The 15135-nt window shown below is 31.3% G+C and overlaps 1 protein-coding gene across 1 annotated transcript in view; it reads left to right on the top strand.

The window, feature by feature from the left end:
• The first annotated feature begins 531 nt into the window (after nt 1-531).
• The window catches only part of LOC143054167 (uncharacterized), a 29129-nt gene continuing 14525 nt past the window's right edge, over nt 532-15135 (top strand). The window contains exons 1-6 of the mRNA XM_076227086.1: nt 532-644; nt 5543-5970; nt 6713-6791; nt 8007-8428; nt 12027-12195; nt 14227-14423. Of these exons, the coding sequence (XP_076083201.1) occupies nt 5620-5970; nt 6713-6791; nt 8007-8428; nt 12027-12195; nt 14227-14423 (1218 nt within the window). The 5' untranslated portion in view covers nt 532-644; nt 5543-5619. The remainder of the gene's footprint in view (nt 645-5542; nt 5971-6712; nt 6792-8006; nt 8429-12026; nt 12196-14226; nt 14424-15135) is intronic.

Here is a 15135-nt window from a genome sequence, read left to right as displayed (position 1 = left end):
GTAGTCTAGTAAAATATAGGAACTCAAGGAACACAATACTAATTTTTCATTTTTTTTTTTAATAATTCTTTGTCTTTGATATGAATTAACGTTACCTGATGCATTGCGTTTCTTTGTTTACATTGAACATGACGTCATAACTTAAATAACGTCACAAGTAAAATCGGATAGTTACGGTATTTACGTTTCTTTTTTTTTAACAAATATTTAATTTACAAAAAAATAATGCATACAGACTTCGTCCCCATTCACGGGTAATGCCTGTCTCATAACAATGGCCCAACAATGAAAATGTACAAAGTGCCGATACATGTAAATACTTAAAATCAAACAGAAATCATTGAGTTTAGAAAAGAAAATCAGTAGAAATATTATTTCACTCGTATAACGTCCAGATGGGCGACATATACAAAGTGATGACACTATTTCACTAGGCACTGATGAAATTTCAAACTGTAATTATAAAATTTAATTTTTAATTTTTAATTTCAAAGCTTAATAGTAATAATTTTATTTTTGAAAAGCAGGAGCTTGTATAGTCCTCGTGTTGGTAGATAGAATGGCTTCTCAGACCCCAATAAAAAGCTCAACTTCGGTTGATTTAGAGAAAAGAATAAGTGAAATCCAACATCCGTCACATGCAGGTAAGATGATTTAAGTTTTACATGACTCATTTATGCATCTGTAATCCTTTTTCTAAAACAAAAATATCAATAACAGATAAACTAAATTGTGGTTGCTTATATATGAATTCTTCCACTGCACCAAATGTGATACCATATTTTTCCACTAGAGACAGTTTAATTTTCAATGATCCTCCAAAAAGATGTGTTCTCTGAATGTAACGTCATGCATGGTCACCTTTTGTAATGACGTCTCAATTGTAAATTATGTCGAGCACAGTGACGTATTTATCTATTGGAAATTCCATTCTAAATATATATCCTTGTAATGTAGTATTTATAGGTTTGTATGTTTTAGGTCATCTTATTAATACGTTTATTTAGTTGGGTAGGCATTTGATACCTCATACTTTAATTTTAAAATTATAATTTACAAAAATAACATAAATTCAATTAACAAATTCCACAAAACGATATTCAAATTTGTTAAAATTGTTTTGGTTAAATATAATGATTGATTAAAAAAAAAACCTAGCTGTTTTCACATTGGCACTTGTGAGTATTCATGTTACATTGTAGGTACTTGTACAACACAGAATTTAATTAAAAATCTTCTTCATTTCCTTATTTCCCAAAATGAAACATCAGTTATCGCGATAGTAGTTGTATAGATAGGGTTTCTCCTTTCCGGCCAATACAAAAGTGCAAACATTGAATTGTGTGCAAAAGTATGTTATCTCCGATGAGTTTTTACAAACTTTTTATTCTTTGGTATAACTGAATAAATCTCAAACGGGATCATGAAATTCTATTGATTAACACGCACACTTTTTTTTAATTTTAGTTTCTTATTAAATTCAAAAACCTTTTTTTTATCTGCAGCTGTTGAATCAATGATAGTTTCTCAACCTTTTAAACAAAATCATCAAAGAACATGTTCAATTTCTTAATTCTTAAACTGGCTGTTTTACTCCAGTTTGAAGACATATATGACAATAAAACAATGTTTTAAATTTGGTTAGCCCATCTAGTATATATATCTTAAAGAAAAATGAAATGTTGTAACTTGTTATATATATTTTTAAAGTGTGTTTAACTTTCAATACTAAAAGAGGTGGATTTAAAGGGGACAGAGTTCCTCGACCCCTACCCATTGTGTGGGAATTTAAAAGGGAATCAATGAAGCATGACTGGAGCCGGCCCTCTACTAGACAGTCCTTATCCCCCTTTATGAAAATCTCTGGATCCACCACTAACTAAGTAAAAAGGGATATCAGTAGTCGCCAGATAAATTGCACAGCATGTACAACACATCAACCACCGACTTCACTGACGTATGAACTGTTTACAGATCAAAATGGGGTAGGGTTAGGCATGCGAATCTTCCTTTTGCCTTTTAAGACATATGTCTTAAAACTAAAAACGCAACGAAAACCCTACACAGGGTATCAATGAATAGGATGACCACTTCAATATATATACGGCAAATTGGCCCCTTGAAGGGTTATTCTAAATACTATCGTTTATTGGCTCCCATGTAACGTCTTATATTATAGAGGTTAGAAAAAATACATAAAACAACACAACTAATTTCATGCGTCTAAATCGCTATTCTGGAATACATTGATGTTCAACAGGTACGCTCAAAGTTGAACACCTGACAGTCCAGGAAGTATAAGAACAGTTGAAAAATTATATGACCTTTGCAAACTTTGGGAGTTGAAACTTTATCAATAATCACATCTGTTATACAAGACTACACAATTTTTTTACCGTTCGCACTACGTTTCTTGTCCCAAAATAAGTTCATGGTCTGGCTTCGAAACGTAATAAGATTTTTTTGTTTCATATTGTTCAAATAACACTACAAGATGTGAAGATGCACACTTTAAAAAAATGTTGGTCTAATATATCAAAAATTTAAATTATAAGTTGATCAATATTGGGAAACAAATATAACTATAAAGAGTAAGACCATGAATGTCAGTATTTGCACAATCATCAGTCATTTAATTCCATAGCCATCTAGACGAACCAATATAAAAGTAAAACAACAAAATATACCGAACTCCAAAGAAATTTAATTTTGGTCGTATATTGGTATCACGTTGGCGTCATCGTCTGCGTCGTCGTCGACGTCCGAAGACATTTGGTTTTCGCACTCTAACTTAAGTAAAAGGTAATAGAAATCTATGAAATTTAAACACAATGTTTATGACCATAAAAGGAAGGTTGGGATTGATTATGGGTGTTTTGGTCCTAACAGTTTATGAATTAGGGGCCAACAAGGGCTCAAATAAGCATTTTTCTTGGTTTTCGCGAAATAACTTCAGTATAAGTAAACAGAAATCTATGAAATGTTAACATACGGTCTATGACCATAAAAGGAAGGTTGGGATTGATTTTTGGAGTTAAAGTCCCAACAGTTTAGAAATTATGGGCCAAAAACAGGTCCAAAAATAAGCATTTTTCTTTGTTTTTGCACAATAACTTTAATATAAGTTAATAGAAATCTATGACATTTTAACACAAGATTTATGACCACTAAAGGAAGGTTTGGATTGATTTTTGGACTTTTGGTCCAAACGAATTAGGAGCTAAAAGGGTCAAAAATTAAACTTTGTTTAATTTCATCAAAAATTGAACTATTGGGGTTCTTTGATATACCACATCTAATCGTGTATTTAGATTCTTAATGTTTGGTCCCGTGTATAAATTGATCTTCATTAAGGTCCAAAGGGTCCAAAATTAAACTTAGTTTGATTTTAACAAAAATTGAATTCTTGGGTTCTTTGATATGCTGAATCTAAACATGTACTTAGTTTTTTTATTATGGGCCCAGTTTTCAAGTTGGTCCAAATCGGGGTCCAAAATTAAACTTTGTTTGATTTCAACAAAAATTCAAAGATATGGGGTTGTTCAATATGCTGAATCTAACCATTATTATTAAGGAACGGTTATCAAATTGGTCCACATTGAGGTCTAAAGGGTCCAAAATTGAACTTTATTTATTTTGATCAAAAATTGAATTCTTAGGGTTTTTTGCATATGATGAATCTAACCATGTATTTATATTTTGGATATTGGAATACCACAAAGGGCTTGTAAAAATTGTCTTTGGGAGTTATGGCTCAAACTGTTAAGGAATAAGGTGCAAAAAAGGGGAAAAAAGGGTTTCCGCTCAGTAAATGGACAATTACTTAAGTACAAAACATAATTTAAAAGAGGTGTAAGGTTGGTAATTGAAACTCATTTTAATATCTCACCTCTTAAATTATGTATATCGGAAATTTGCTAAAAACTTTATCATTAATAAATTCCATCGGAAATTTGCCAAAAATGTTAATTTAATGAACTTCATTTGAGATTGCCAATATAAAATGTTGCATTGGAGTTATCTTTCTTTGTCCAGAATAGTAGTTAAATCAACTTACATCATGACTGTATGACAATTTATATTTTATGATTTATTTAAATTAGAAGTTATTGTTGAAAGCTCCATTAGAAATTTGAATTGAGATCATTTTTGGAATAAGGGAAAGGGGGAAGTGAAAAAAAATTGGGAGTTCAATTTTCTTATTTCAGATTTCAGAAATGAAAAAGAAAATTTCTTCATATATCAAAGGATTAATATTCAACATCATAGTGAATTGCTAAAAAGCAAAACAAAACCAGTTTAAGTTCATTAGACCACAGTCATTCTGTGTCAGAAACGTATGCTGTGTCAACTATTTAATCACAATCCAAATTCAGAGCTGTATCCAGTTTGAATGCTGTGTCCATACTAGCCCCAACCGTTCAGGGATTCGACCTCTGCGGTCGTAAAAGCTGCGCCCAGTGGAGCATCTGGTTATACTATTATATTATGATATCCTATCCAGTAATGGCTAATTTCATTCAGTTTTTCACAGAAATTGGCTTTAAAAAAATTGAAAACAACACGTTTTACAATTTCTTGCGTCCGAAGCGCTTTTCTGGATAAACCTTCATCAGGAACGCTCAAAGCCAAATATTAGAAATCCGAAGATAGATAAGTACTGAAAACTTTTTAAGAGCTATACGTTAAAATTACCTCAAATAAAAAGCCAAATTTATCTAAAACCAACTTTGCCTGAGGGAGTTGAAACCATAGTTAAAAAATAATTTCAAAATTTATTAACGGACATGTCAGTACCGAAGCCTTTATAGTCCACCAGCAGAGGTATTGACCCAGTGATATGAAAAATTGAAAACAACACGTTTTACAATTTCTTGCGACCGAAACGTATTTCTGGATTTTTCAGGAACGCTCAAAGCCAAACATTGGAAATCGAAGATTGATAAATACTGAAAATCGTTGAAAAGCTTTATGTCAAAAATACCTAAAATAAATAGCCAAAAAAATTGAAATCGACTTAAGCGTTGCGGTGTGAAATCGACTTAAGCGTTGTTATAATCGTAAAACGAGAAATGAATTAAACTTTTATTTGTCAAAACATTACAAATCGGATTTATGGTTTCAGCTTTTCTTTTTTATAATCAAAATAATATTTTATAGTACAACGCATTTAGCCGGTATTTGACACTCTTCCACATACATGTTTATTAATAGAAGACATATTTATTAAAGATCTTGTATTAAAAATAAACATTTTACTATTTGGAAAAGGACTGAACATATAACAACTCAATGACCTACAGAAAGGTCACGGTTAGTTTTTTGTTCTTGATCATGGCTACAATTTCCAAAGTTAGATTCCATAAAAAATTACGCCTAGTTGAGAAGACGTTATAAGTACGAAACAACTTCAGTGTATATGCTGAAAGTCTTTGTGTATTGATACGCTCTTAATTGCATAAATTTTGAATTTAGGTTGTTCTGCACCTTTGCTTATTTGCTTTAAATATTCTTATTAGTTTTCAAATATGTTCTATTACAGATACGATTTTTCACAGAACTACTTTCAGTTATTAACAATCGATTTTTAAGTACTTTGGGAAAAACAAACCTTTGAAAATGCTGCTGGAAAAAGAACTTTGTGATTTTAGTTCGGAAATGTATTTGGACTTAATAATGAAATTCAACAATGATATTGAATTTGAAGAAACCAATAAGTTTTCGGAAGAAGAAGATTTGAGAACTTTGGATGTTGACCAGCTGAAGAATCGGCTAGAAAAAAGCTTGTCAGTGTCAATTGATAAAGTAGAAAAAATGCTAGACAGAAATCTTGAGACTAGTGACATAGTTCGGTTATGTCACATTGGAATAGAGATAGCAAATGCAAAATGTGGACAAAGTAAAAAGAGTTTAAGTTCAACTGAAAGTGAAGACAGCTCACCAAATGAAACGCAATCAGATGAAAACACAGTAAGTTCAGATTGATAAAGTATCGTATAAGTTAATTTATTCCATGTTACCTAGATGAATGCAAAACTGTTGTCCAATGATTTGTTAGGAGGAAGAGTTGGACGGGACATATATTTTATAACGACAGGGTTGAGCAAGTTAGAAGTGTCTCTGATGCTCTTCATATAATTCCAAATAACGGAACAGGTCGAAAACACAAAACTTGGTATTGAACTTGTAAAAATAAATTGATGATTGAAGTTTGAAAGATTTATAAAAACCGGCCGGTTGGTCATTCTTAAAGTTTAAATTGATTTAAACTTAAGATCAGTTGTGGTGGACATTAAGGAGATGCTCATTTTATTATACGGAAGCCAAATGTGCAGGAGGATTTGTTTTGTAGACTGTATTTTCTTTTCCTCTTTAAACTCGACCGGCGTTTTATATCGTGTGGCATAGCTGCTAGATAAATTATTAACACGTTTGTACACTTATATTTGTATAAACTTCATTTCGGGCGCGCATAATATTATATTCCTTAGCATTTTTGGCAAGTTAAACTTATACAATTCTTTTCGTCCAGAATATTGTTTTTCTTCCCTCCCCCTTCCCCGAATACCAAATTTATGCTCCTAGTAGTTTTAGATACGACGACGGCAATAACAGAGTTTTAGGGTTTGATTGTTATTTTTGTGTCAATAATGCAGTTTTGTTAACAACCATGTAAACATTAAAATTAAAAAAAGACATTTTTCCTCTTAAGGCCAAAACCCCAATACAGAGTTCAATTCCGATTGATTTAGAGAGAAGAATAAGAGAAATGGAATATTCGTCACATACAGGTAAAGATATTTATGGCATTTAAATGAAATGTAACAACTTCTTTTGTTATAATGCAATATATTTTTGAATTTCTTAAAAAAAGCATTGTGTTATAAAAGATTCAAATACTGTCTTAAAGTAACTTTTGTATTTTTTTTAAATTTTTAATACACATATCTTATATTCTTTAAAAGAGGTACGAAAGGTACCAGAGGGACAGTCAAACTCATAAACAAACTGACAACGCCATGGCTAAAAATGAAAAAGACAAACAGACAAACAATAGTACACATGACATAACATAGAAAAATAAAGAATAAACAACACGAACCCCATTGTTAATGTAATCGATTAAAAATCATATGGAATTACGGTCTTTTGATATTAAGGATGTACTAAAGTGAGGTTTTGGAATAAATGTCGAATGTTCGGACTCTTTGGTGTTTTTCCATACGATACAAGGTAAAATATTTTGCCCATTAACATCTATTTATCTTTTAACGTAAGACTTAATAGCTCATAAAAGGTCATTCGGTAAAATTTAAGCAGATTCTTGATTTTCTTTCTTTTGATTTGAGACTCAAATAACAATGCAAATATAAGGTAAAAGTCCGAGTTAGCCATATTTTATTATTCAAATATTTCGAAAAATAGCTCCATGACCTATCAATATTTTTAGCTTATTTTGATCCTTTACTAATAATCTTCCAGCTTAAAGTATCAATTTTAAATTCTTGATTTATGTAGTTTACCTTAAATCGCCTTAGTACATCGTTAATTCCAAAAATATGTACATTAGACATTTTATTATTATAGTCGTGCATGTTAGACATATTAGACATCTTGGAGTACATGACGTTCAGATTTAACATTTTCTAAATATTAATACTCTGACTTTTAAATAAAAACATACTCCTATAAAAAAAAATAGTACTGGTATTGAAAAAATGTCTTATAAGGAGGTACTTACGTAGTTTAATTAACATTAAAAAAAAGTTGCACATCAGATATCAACTGTGCACCAAACAACATTGATAACTAAAAAGGTTCTTATTTTGAATACTTGAAAATGTCCAACTTCGTGAAGAGCATATGTCTTTATGACTCAAATAGTTATTATTTTTAATAGCTCAAACATTGATATGCTACTCTTCGCCTTAAGTAGTTTATGCTGTAAATTCAGATCGTCATGAATGTAATAGAAAATCAATCAAGATTATAATACATTTACTTAGGTCCACCAGCAGAAATAGATGACAACACGAAAAGATGGCTTGTGGTTGGCATTTGCTTGCATAGTGTTTTAGCAGCAGCGTTACGAAAATATGTGGAGCCTGTCATTACCAACCTATACAACTCGCTTAAGCTCTCTGATCAGATTGACAAACAAACTTACACAGGACATCTTAAAATATATGGCGCAGTCAATTTCTACCTTAATTACAAGACAATCAACAATAACAAGACGCCTCCAGGTAATCGAGCACCCAATTATGATTACAAGGTACAGAATGCTGTTGACTTGTCGAAGTTATTTCTGGAGACCAGTATGGCACATTATAAAGGGTTCGACGAGTCATGTGATTCATCAGCTTTGTTTGGGATAATTGTTAATACAGACAAGTTTCCAGCTAATGTTCAGATTGCTGCAAAAGATGTAAGAATATATAGGAACATTTTCAAATTCCTAACGTTTATATTTCTATAAATACACGTAACATATATGACATTTTCTTTATAACACTTTTATATTACTTGACCATAACAACTTGTGAATAAGGCTAATTTTGATTACATGGGATCTTGATTGTCAAGCAATGCTCAATCTATCGAGAGAAAAAAAAAACAATTTACTTAATGTAAAATATGATTAACACACATGCAATTTTATAAAGTGTATGCCATTATGAGATATAGACGAACACGTTCTACAGGTAAATAAAAATCAATCAAACCATAAACATTTCATATGAACCCTAAAATAGTAAATCGATAAAAAATATCAAACACTATCGATAAAATCTGTCAATAAAGCAACATGAAAAAATAATTCTTTGCTAGAGCACTTTAATCATATAACCTTTTTTGGATTTAAAGTCCTGACTCTTTTTTTTTTTTTACAATTAATAGACATTCTCCCAGGATGCATTTGAATGGATTAATTTTTTATGGTATTGATTGTACAATCGCTAGCGCATTTTCTATACATTTGTACAACCACTTTGGTCTTCATAATAACATTGCTTTTCCGAATGAATTATCAAGAGCACCTGGTGTATCCAAATAAACAACGATACAAACTTTACATCCTTGTTATTCTTTCGAATTGCGGAGCCACTTCATGGTCGACGCCACTGCTGGTGAACGTTCCTTCCCCGTGGGTACACCAGCCCAGTAGTAAGCACTTCGGTGTTGACATAAAAATCAATTATGCGGTCATTTTTATAAATTTTCTGTTTACAAACATTTGATTTCTTTATCCCAGGTATATATTACCTTAGTCGTATTTTGCACAACTTTTTGGAATTTTGGATTCCTAATGTTCGGCAACTTTGAACTTGTTTGGCTCTATAGCTATTTTGATATGATCGTCACTGATAAGTCTTATGTTGACGAAACACGTGTCTAGCGTAAAATATAATCCTGATGTTTCTTGTACCTCATAGTTTTTATAACATACATTTTTGAAAATTTCATAGTTAAAATTAACATACTTATAAACGTCGTATGTTTGTGTTGTGTCTAGAAACAAAAAAACTACACGTTTTAAAGTGTCTTTATTTTCATGTTGTGTACGCTTCGTTGTCATTACACCTTTTTATACTGTACGCTTCGTTGACACAATATTGCGTTTTTCAATGAATTTTGCGTGTATGAAATAATGCTTTGATATGATTATAACCAATATGCATGTTTAAAAAATAAATAATTTACCACCATAACATGGAGACAGCAACCCAAAATATCCGTTGTATTGTCGAAACACTCTTGGAGGTATTTTGTACATGTAAAAAAAAATCCTTATGAAAGTTGAATTGGTAGAAATACATTAACTCGACAGATGCAAATATGACTAAGCATACAGATGCACACGTCCGAATATCTAATTAGATAGCATTTTAGAAAATGTTTACCATACGACAGTCATTGTACGGTTAGGGGTGGGTTAGGTGCCCGATAACATGTTTAATCCCGCCATATTCTGTATGTGCCTGTCTAAAGCCAGGAGCTTGTAATCAGTGGTTATATATATTTTTGTGTTCACTATTTTTGCAAAAAATAGGCTGTTAGTTTTCTCTTATGAATTGTTTTACATTTGTCATTTCTGTGTGATTTTTTAGCTGACTATGCGGTATGGGCTTTGTTCATTGTTGAAGGCCGTTCGGGGACCTATAGTTGTTCATTTTTGTGTCGTCTGGTCTCTTGTGAAGAGTTGTTTCAATACCACATCTTTTTTTTTATGTAGACGGCAATCAAAAACAATTAATGGATTATAGGCTTTTGGCCTGAATCTCAGAGGCAGGTCCAAGGGTCCTAATCCAGTGAGTACAATAGAGTTACATTAAGGCTAGATAATATGTGTATACAATGAACATGTAACTTATAACCGTCAATTGTAATACAGTTTCTTTAATTAGTTTAGTTTAAACATATTTATTTATAGTGGATTGGGAAACAAGTTTTGCAACTTATATTAATCCCTTTCCACTTTGCGGGTGCGAGTGCTGCCTTGTAGCGGCATTAGCCTGCTCTTTTTCGAAATCTACAAGGGTGTCTTTAACGTGCAAGAGATTTAATGTAAAGATATAAAGATGAAGAGATACTTCTTAATATTAACTGAATTGCTTTCTTCGATTATGTTTTTTTTGTTTGTTTAATTTTTAAGGTATAAGGATTATGTTTAGTTTCCTCGAACATTACAGTTTTTTTTATGTTTTTTTTATAAGTTGTGCTGTTACACCGGTGTCCCAAGTTAAGGAGAGGGTTGGGGGCTCACATGTTTAATCCCGCCGCATTTTTTTTCGTGTCGGTCCTACGTCATGGGCCTGTATAACATAGGTTATATAGATCTGTCATATATTTTTTTTGATAACTAATCCATAATTTATAAATAAATAACCGTTAGTTTACTCGTTTTTATTTTTTCACATTTTTTTTATATTAGTGTCTTTTATAGCCGACTATATGGTATAGGTTTTCCTCACTGTTAAATGTTGTACATTGGACTATAATAATTGCTTTATTCACCACTTCATTTAAACTTTGGTGGAAAGTTGTATCACTGGCCATCACACCACATCTAAAAAGTTGGAATGCCATCTAAGGCATTCGGCAAACTAAGTTCAACGAGCTCCTATGTCTGCTTTCGTCTATGCGAATTTGGACCAACATCAGCATTTTGAAGAGCCTCAAATTGTGAAAAGGAAGTCATTAATGTTTTAATGACTGTTCTATACTTTTTGAAACTTCATTTCCTCTGGAATATATTTATTAACTGTTCATTTCATCTGGAATAACGTTGAAAGTCCCAATTTTCAATACAAACATTCCTATCAGATGTACGCTGGTTAAACACTGTAGTTTTGGCTTTGGGTGACTGGTGATTTAAGTTCAACTATTTTGACTAATTTAACGGATAAACATTTACAATAAAATATAGAAAAAGGGTTGCCGACATCATCTCGAATACCTTGACAAGAAAGTGATTTGTGACGGTTTTTGTCAACGAACTGTACAGTGATTTTTTTAAAACGCACAACGAACGCGACACATTTAGTGGAACGAACAATACAGTAAGATAAAACTTATTTACTGTGATATTGCGTTTATTCTTAGTTCTAGGGAATATTTGAAGGCACGTAGTAATTCAAAGTATAGTTATTTGTTATTGCTTAAGGTATTAATACGAAAAGGTGTATGCACGAAAAGATATTCAGCATTGTTTATCTCATAAAACGTATGAAATTGCACCATGTCTGTGCGTTTTGCATCTAGCAGTTTTATCGATCGTTCTATGCAATATCTAAAACTAACAACAATTGTATTATTGAATAAAAAAACTATCATGCACATTGACATATTTATATATACTCTAATACGTTCTAGAGAGGCATTCCAAATTGCTGTCATCCTAAATATTGTCCTGATTATCGCTTCGAACGCGTCAACGTCCGGTTTCATTTGTATCGGGGTTATACGGGGTGATACATATAGTCCATAATCTTATGTATATTCATTTTATGCTTTATGTACAGATCAGACTAGAAATAAGAAATCGCTGGGCTCACTGTGATTTTACAGAGTGGAATTCCGGACTGTACAACTGGTCACTACAAAAGATTGAAGATTTCATTTATCTCCTTCATTTAAATAAACTAGAGGAAAGTCAAGCCATAAGGGACTTAAACAAATGGAAAACTAATGGTAATAAAAAGTACTTGATAAGGCAATTTAATTCAATTTCCAAGTTACCGTACATTGTTGGTTATGATTTATTTTGGTTATTTTAACTTTATCAAAACCAAATTAATTACAAAGACGTCTCTATTTACAGTCTTTTGAAATTTGGTGTAAAAAATGTTACAACGTCCTACTCAACAAGCCATGCCTACAATTTACATGTTTATCACTCCTTTTGCGGTTTTAACACAATGATTCTAAACTTGTAAATACATTTTTATAGCTGATGGGTACACTCAAAACCATTAAAGTCTGAAATGGCCTCTATCTGTACTCGACTGTACTGATTTTTACTCGACCAGTCTGAATTCTTCTGACTTTTACTTGATATTACTCGACCCCAGTCTGAACCATACTTGACTGTACTGAATCGTACTTGACCCTTATCTTTGCCGTTGAAAATAGTCTGAACTATTACTCAACCAGTCTGAAACAGTTTTAACCCATTCTCGACATGTACTCAACCTAGATTTCCAGTCTAAACCATACTTAACCAAAGGTCTGAACAATACTCGACCAGTCTGAACCATACTAGACCAAAAAACCTCTACTTTTTTAACTGTTAAAATAAATTTCTTTTTAACTGACATATATAAGAACAGCCAACAATTTATAAAAAAATTTAACCTTATAAAAGAAATATATCTCTGAATATATTTAGGATAAAAAAATATTAGATATAACTTATATCAAAAAGGGATAAATTTATAATAAATAAATAAAATTGTTTTTCTGATTAGTGGTGAAATATATAAATAAGTATAACCTCTGCTTGGGGGCAAACTCATAAATAAGATCACACCTGGTCAGAGGTATTAAATTCTAAATAACATTGATTCAAAATTGCAACATCCTGTTTAAATTAAATAACAAGGCCTTTCGAATATACATGTATTTACTAGATAAGTAATACACGAATTTAAGAAAATAGGGCTTTCTTTTTACCTGTAAAACACACATGTTCTGAGGTAATTAGAACATGTTAAAGTGCTTTATGTATGCCATGTTAATTTGACAAAAAAATACTTAAATTAATTGAAATGTTTTTTTTACTGTTATTTTGGAATACATTTCCATTTTTAAAAAGGTTATCAAGGATTGCTATGGAAATTCTATTATCATGATTATATTAAATTCTTGGTTTAATAAAACAAAACAATTAAGCTCTCATTTTTTTTTAAATTTATTAAGTTGTTTTATATACTATTTTATATATATCTTAATAAAAAAAAAACATTCACTGCATTATTACCTGAACTCAACTGACACCATAAATCTATACTAGGCTTAAGTTAATGGTGAAAATAGTCCAGTTACCATAAAATGTCCGAAATATTCATATAAAACCAGACAGCATGTGATTTCAAAAGCTCAAATAAATAGTTTTGGTAAGGGGAACAATATTACTATACCTCACATGCAGATCGAAGGTATATTGTGATAGGGGAGTGCGTTCGTCCATTCATCTGTCCGATCGAACCAATTTCGAAGACATAATCTTTAAAACGTAACGAACTATAACGTCTACTATTAAACATTTTGTGAAGAATTATTTTTATGATTCCCATACAAAAATATGGACTTCATTTTTTTCTTAATTTGCCTTTTTACTCAATTTATGTAATTTTAACACCATTGCACTACTGGTGTCTCTATAACCCATAGCTTTGTTCTCTCATTACAACTCCATTATCAGTTGTTAACCTTAAGATAAAAAATCTATTTCCAAGCTAAAACAAAATAAAAAAAAAGTATTTCTCTACAAATTCTTAAGTATTTATTCATTATTTGATAAGTATAATAGTGAACTTTTCTGAATGGTTACTTTTATTCTTATTTCACATAAAATAAGTCCGCTGTGGTCCTTTCAGTATAATTTTGACATGCTTCTTGCTTTGATATTCACCACTCGATGAACCTTTTGATTCCTTCATGTATTAATGAAATTACTATTGATTTTGCTAAAATCTTATGAATAATACATGATGACTTTAGGCATTAATTACTTGGAAGATACTACTCTTGGCCTTGAGTTGGTGAATGATATCCGCCGGGAGATAACATCAATTATGGAGGTTGAGAAGATTATTTGCAAGTCAGCGGACAGAGAGTTTTCAACAGTTCATACTAAGCTTACAGAAATTGGAAACACATTAAATAAACATGACAAAAGAATCTCTTCTCTTGAAAATGTAAGTCGTAACAAATAAATATTATAAATGTATGTCACCTATCCACAATAGACTTTGCACACTGGTTCTTTTAGATATCAACCACTCTTGTTTTGTGTAAGTATTTAACAAATAGCAAAATAACGTTTGTTATTTCTAACACTCCACTTAAATAATACAAACATATCTTTTATTAAAATTCATTGATGGCGATCCGATGGATACATCTGTTGTAGAGTTGTCACCGACTCAGACGTATTTATTAAAATTCCTATATATTGAAGTCTCTCTGAAAACTGTTTACTCTCAAAACAAATTCTGCCAGAACTTAGGTTTACTTGCAATTCAATGTACAAAAATTAAATGTGCATATGTATCTTTCTAACAAACTTGACAAATATTCACTTGTTGAAGTTACAAGTATGATTTGTTAATCATCAAACAACGGAACTCGATACGATCAAAACGCTAGTGAGACTGAATCCGAAGCTCATTTGGTTTCTAGAATGAAATAGTTGGTATCAAATGCTTTGTAATAACATGACACATATACGGTGGTATTAGTACATTTGATTTCTTCGTGACTTTCTTATTCCTCTTTCTAGTTTTTTCCAAAAAATTTAACGAACAAGATAATAGGTATTCCTTGTTGACAAATAGTGGTCTTTGAAATACGTTTTTATGACATTAAATAAATACATCTTGAAACACAAGATGTGGTTTGATTATCAAC

The sequence above is a fragment of the Mytilus galloprovincialis genome, chromosome 12 (assembly GCF_965363235.1).
Source record: "Mytilus galloprovincialis chromosome 12, xbMytGall1.hap1.1, whole genome shotgun sequence".
Lineage (NCBI taxonomy): Eukaryota > Metazoa > Mollusca > Bivalvia > Mytilida > Mytilidae > Mytilus > Mytilus galloprovincialis.
Note: the sequence above shows the minus strand (reverse complement) of the source record. Positions and strands in the feature narration are given on the sequence as shown.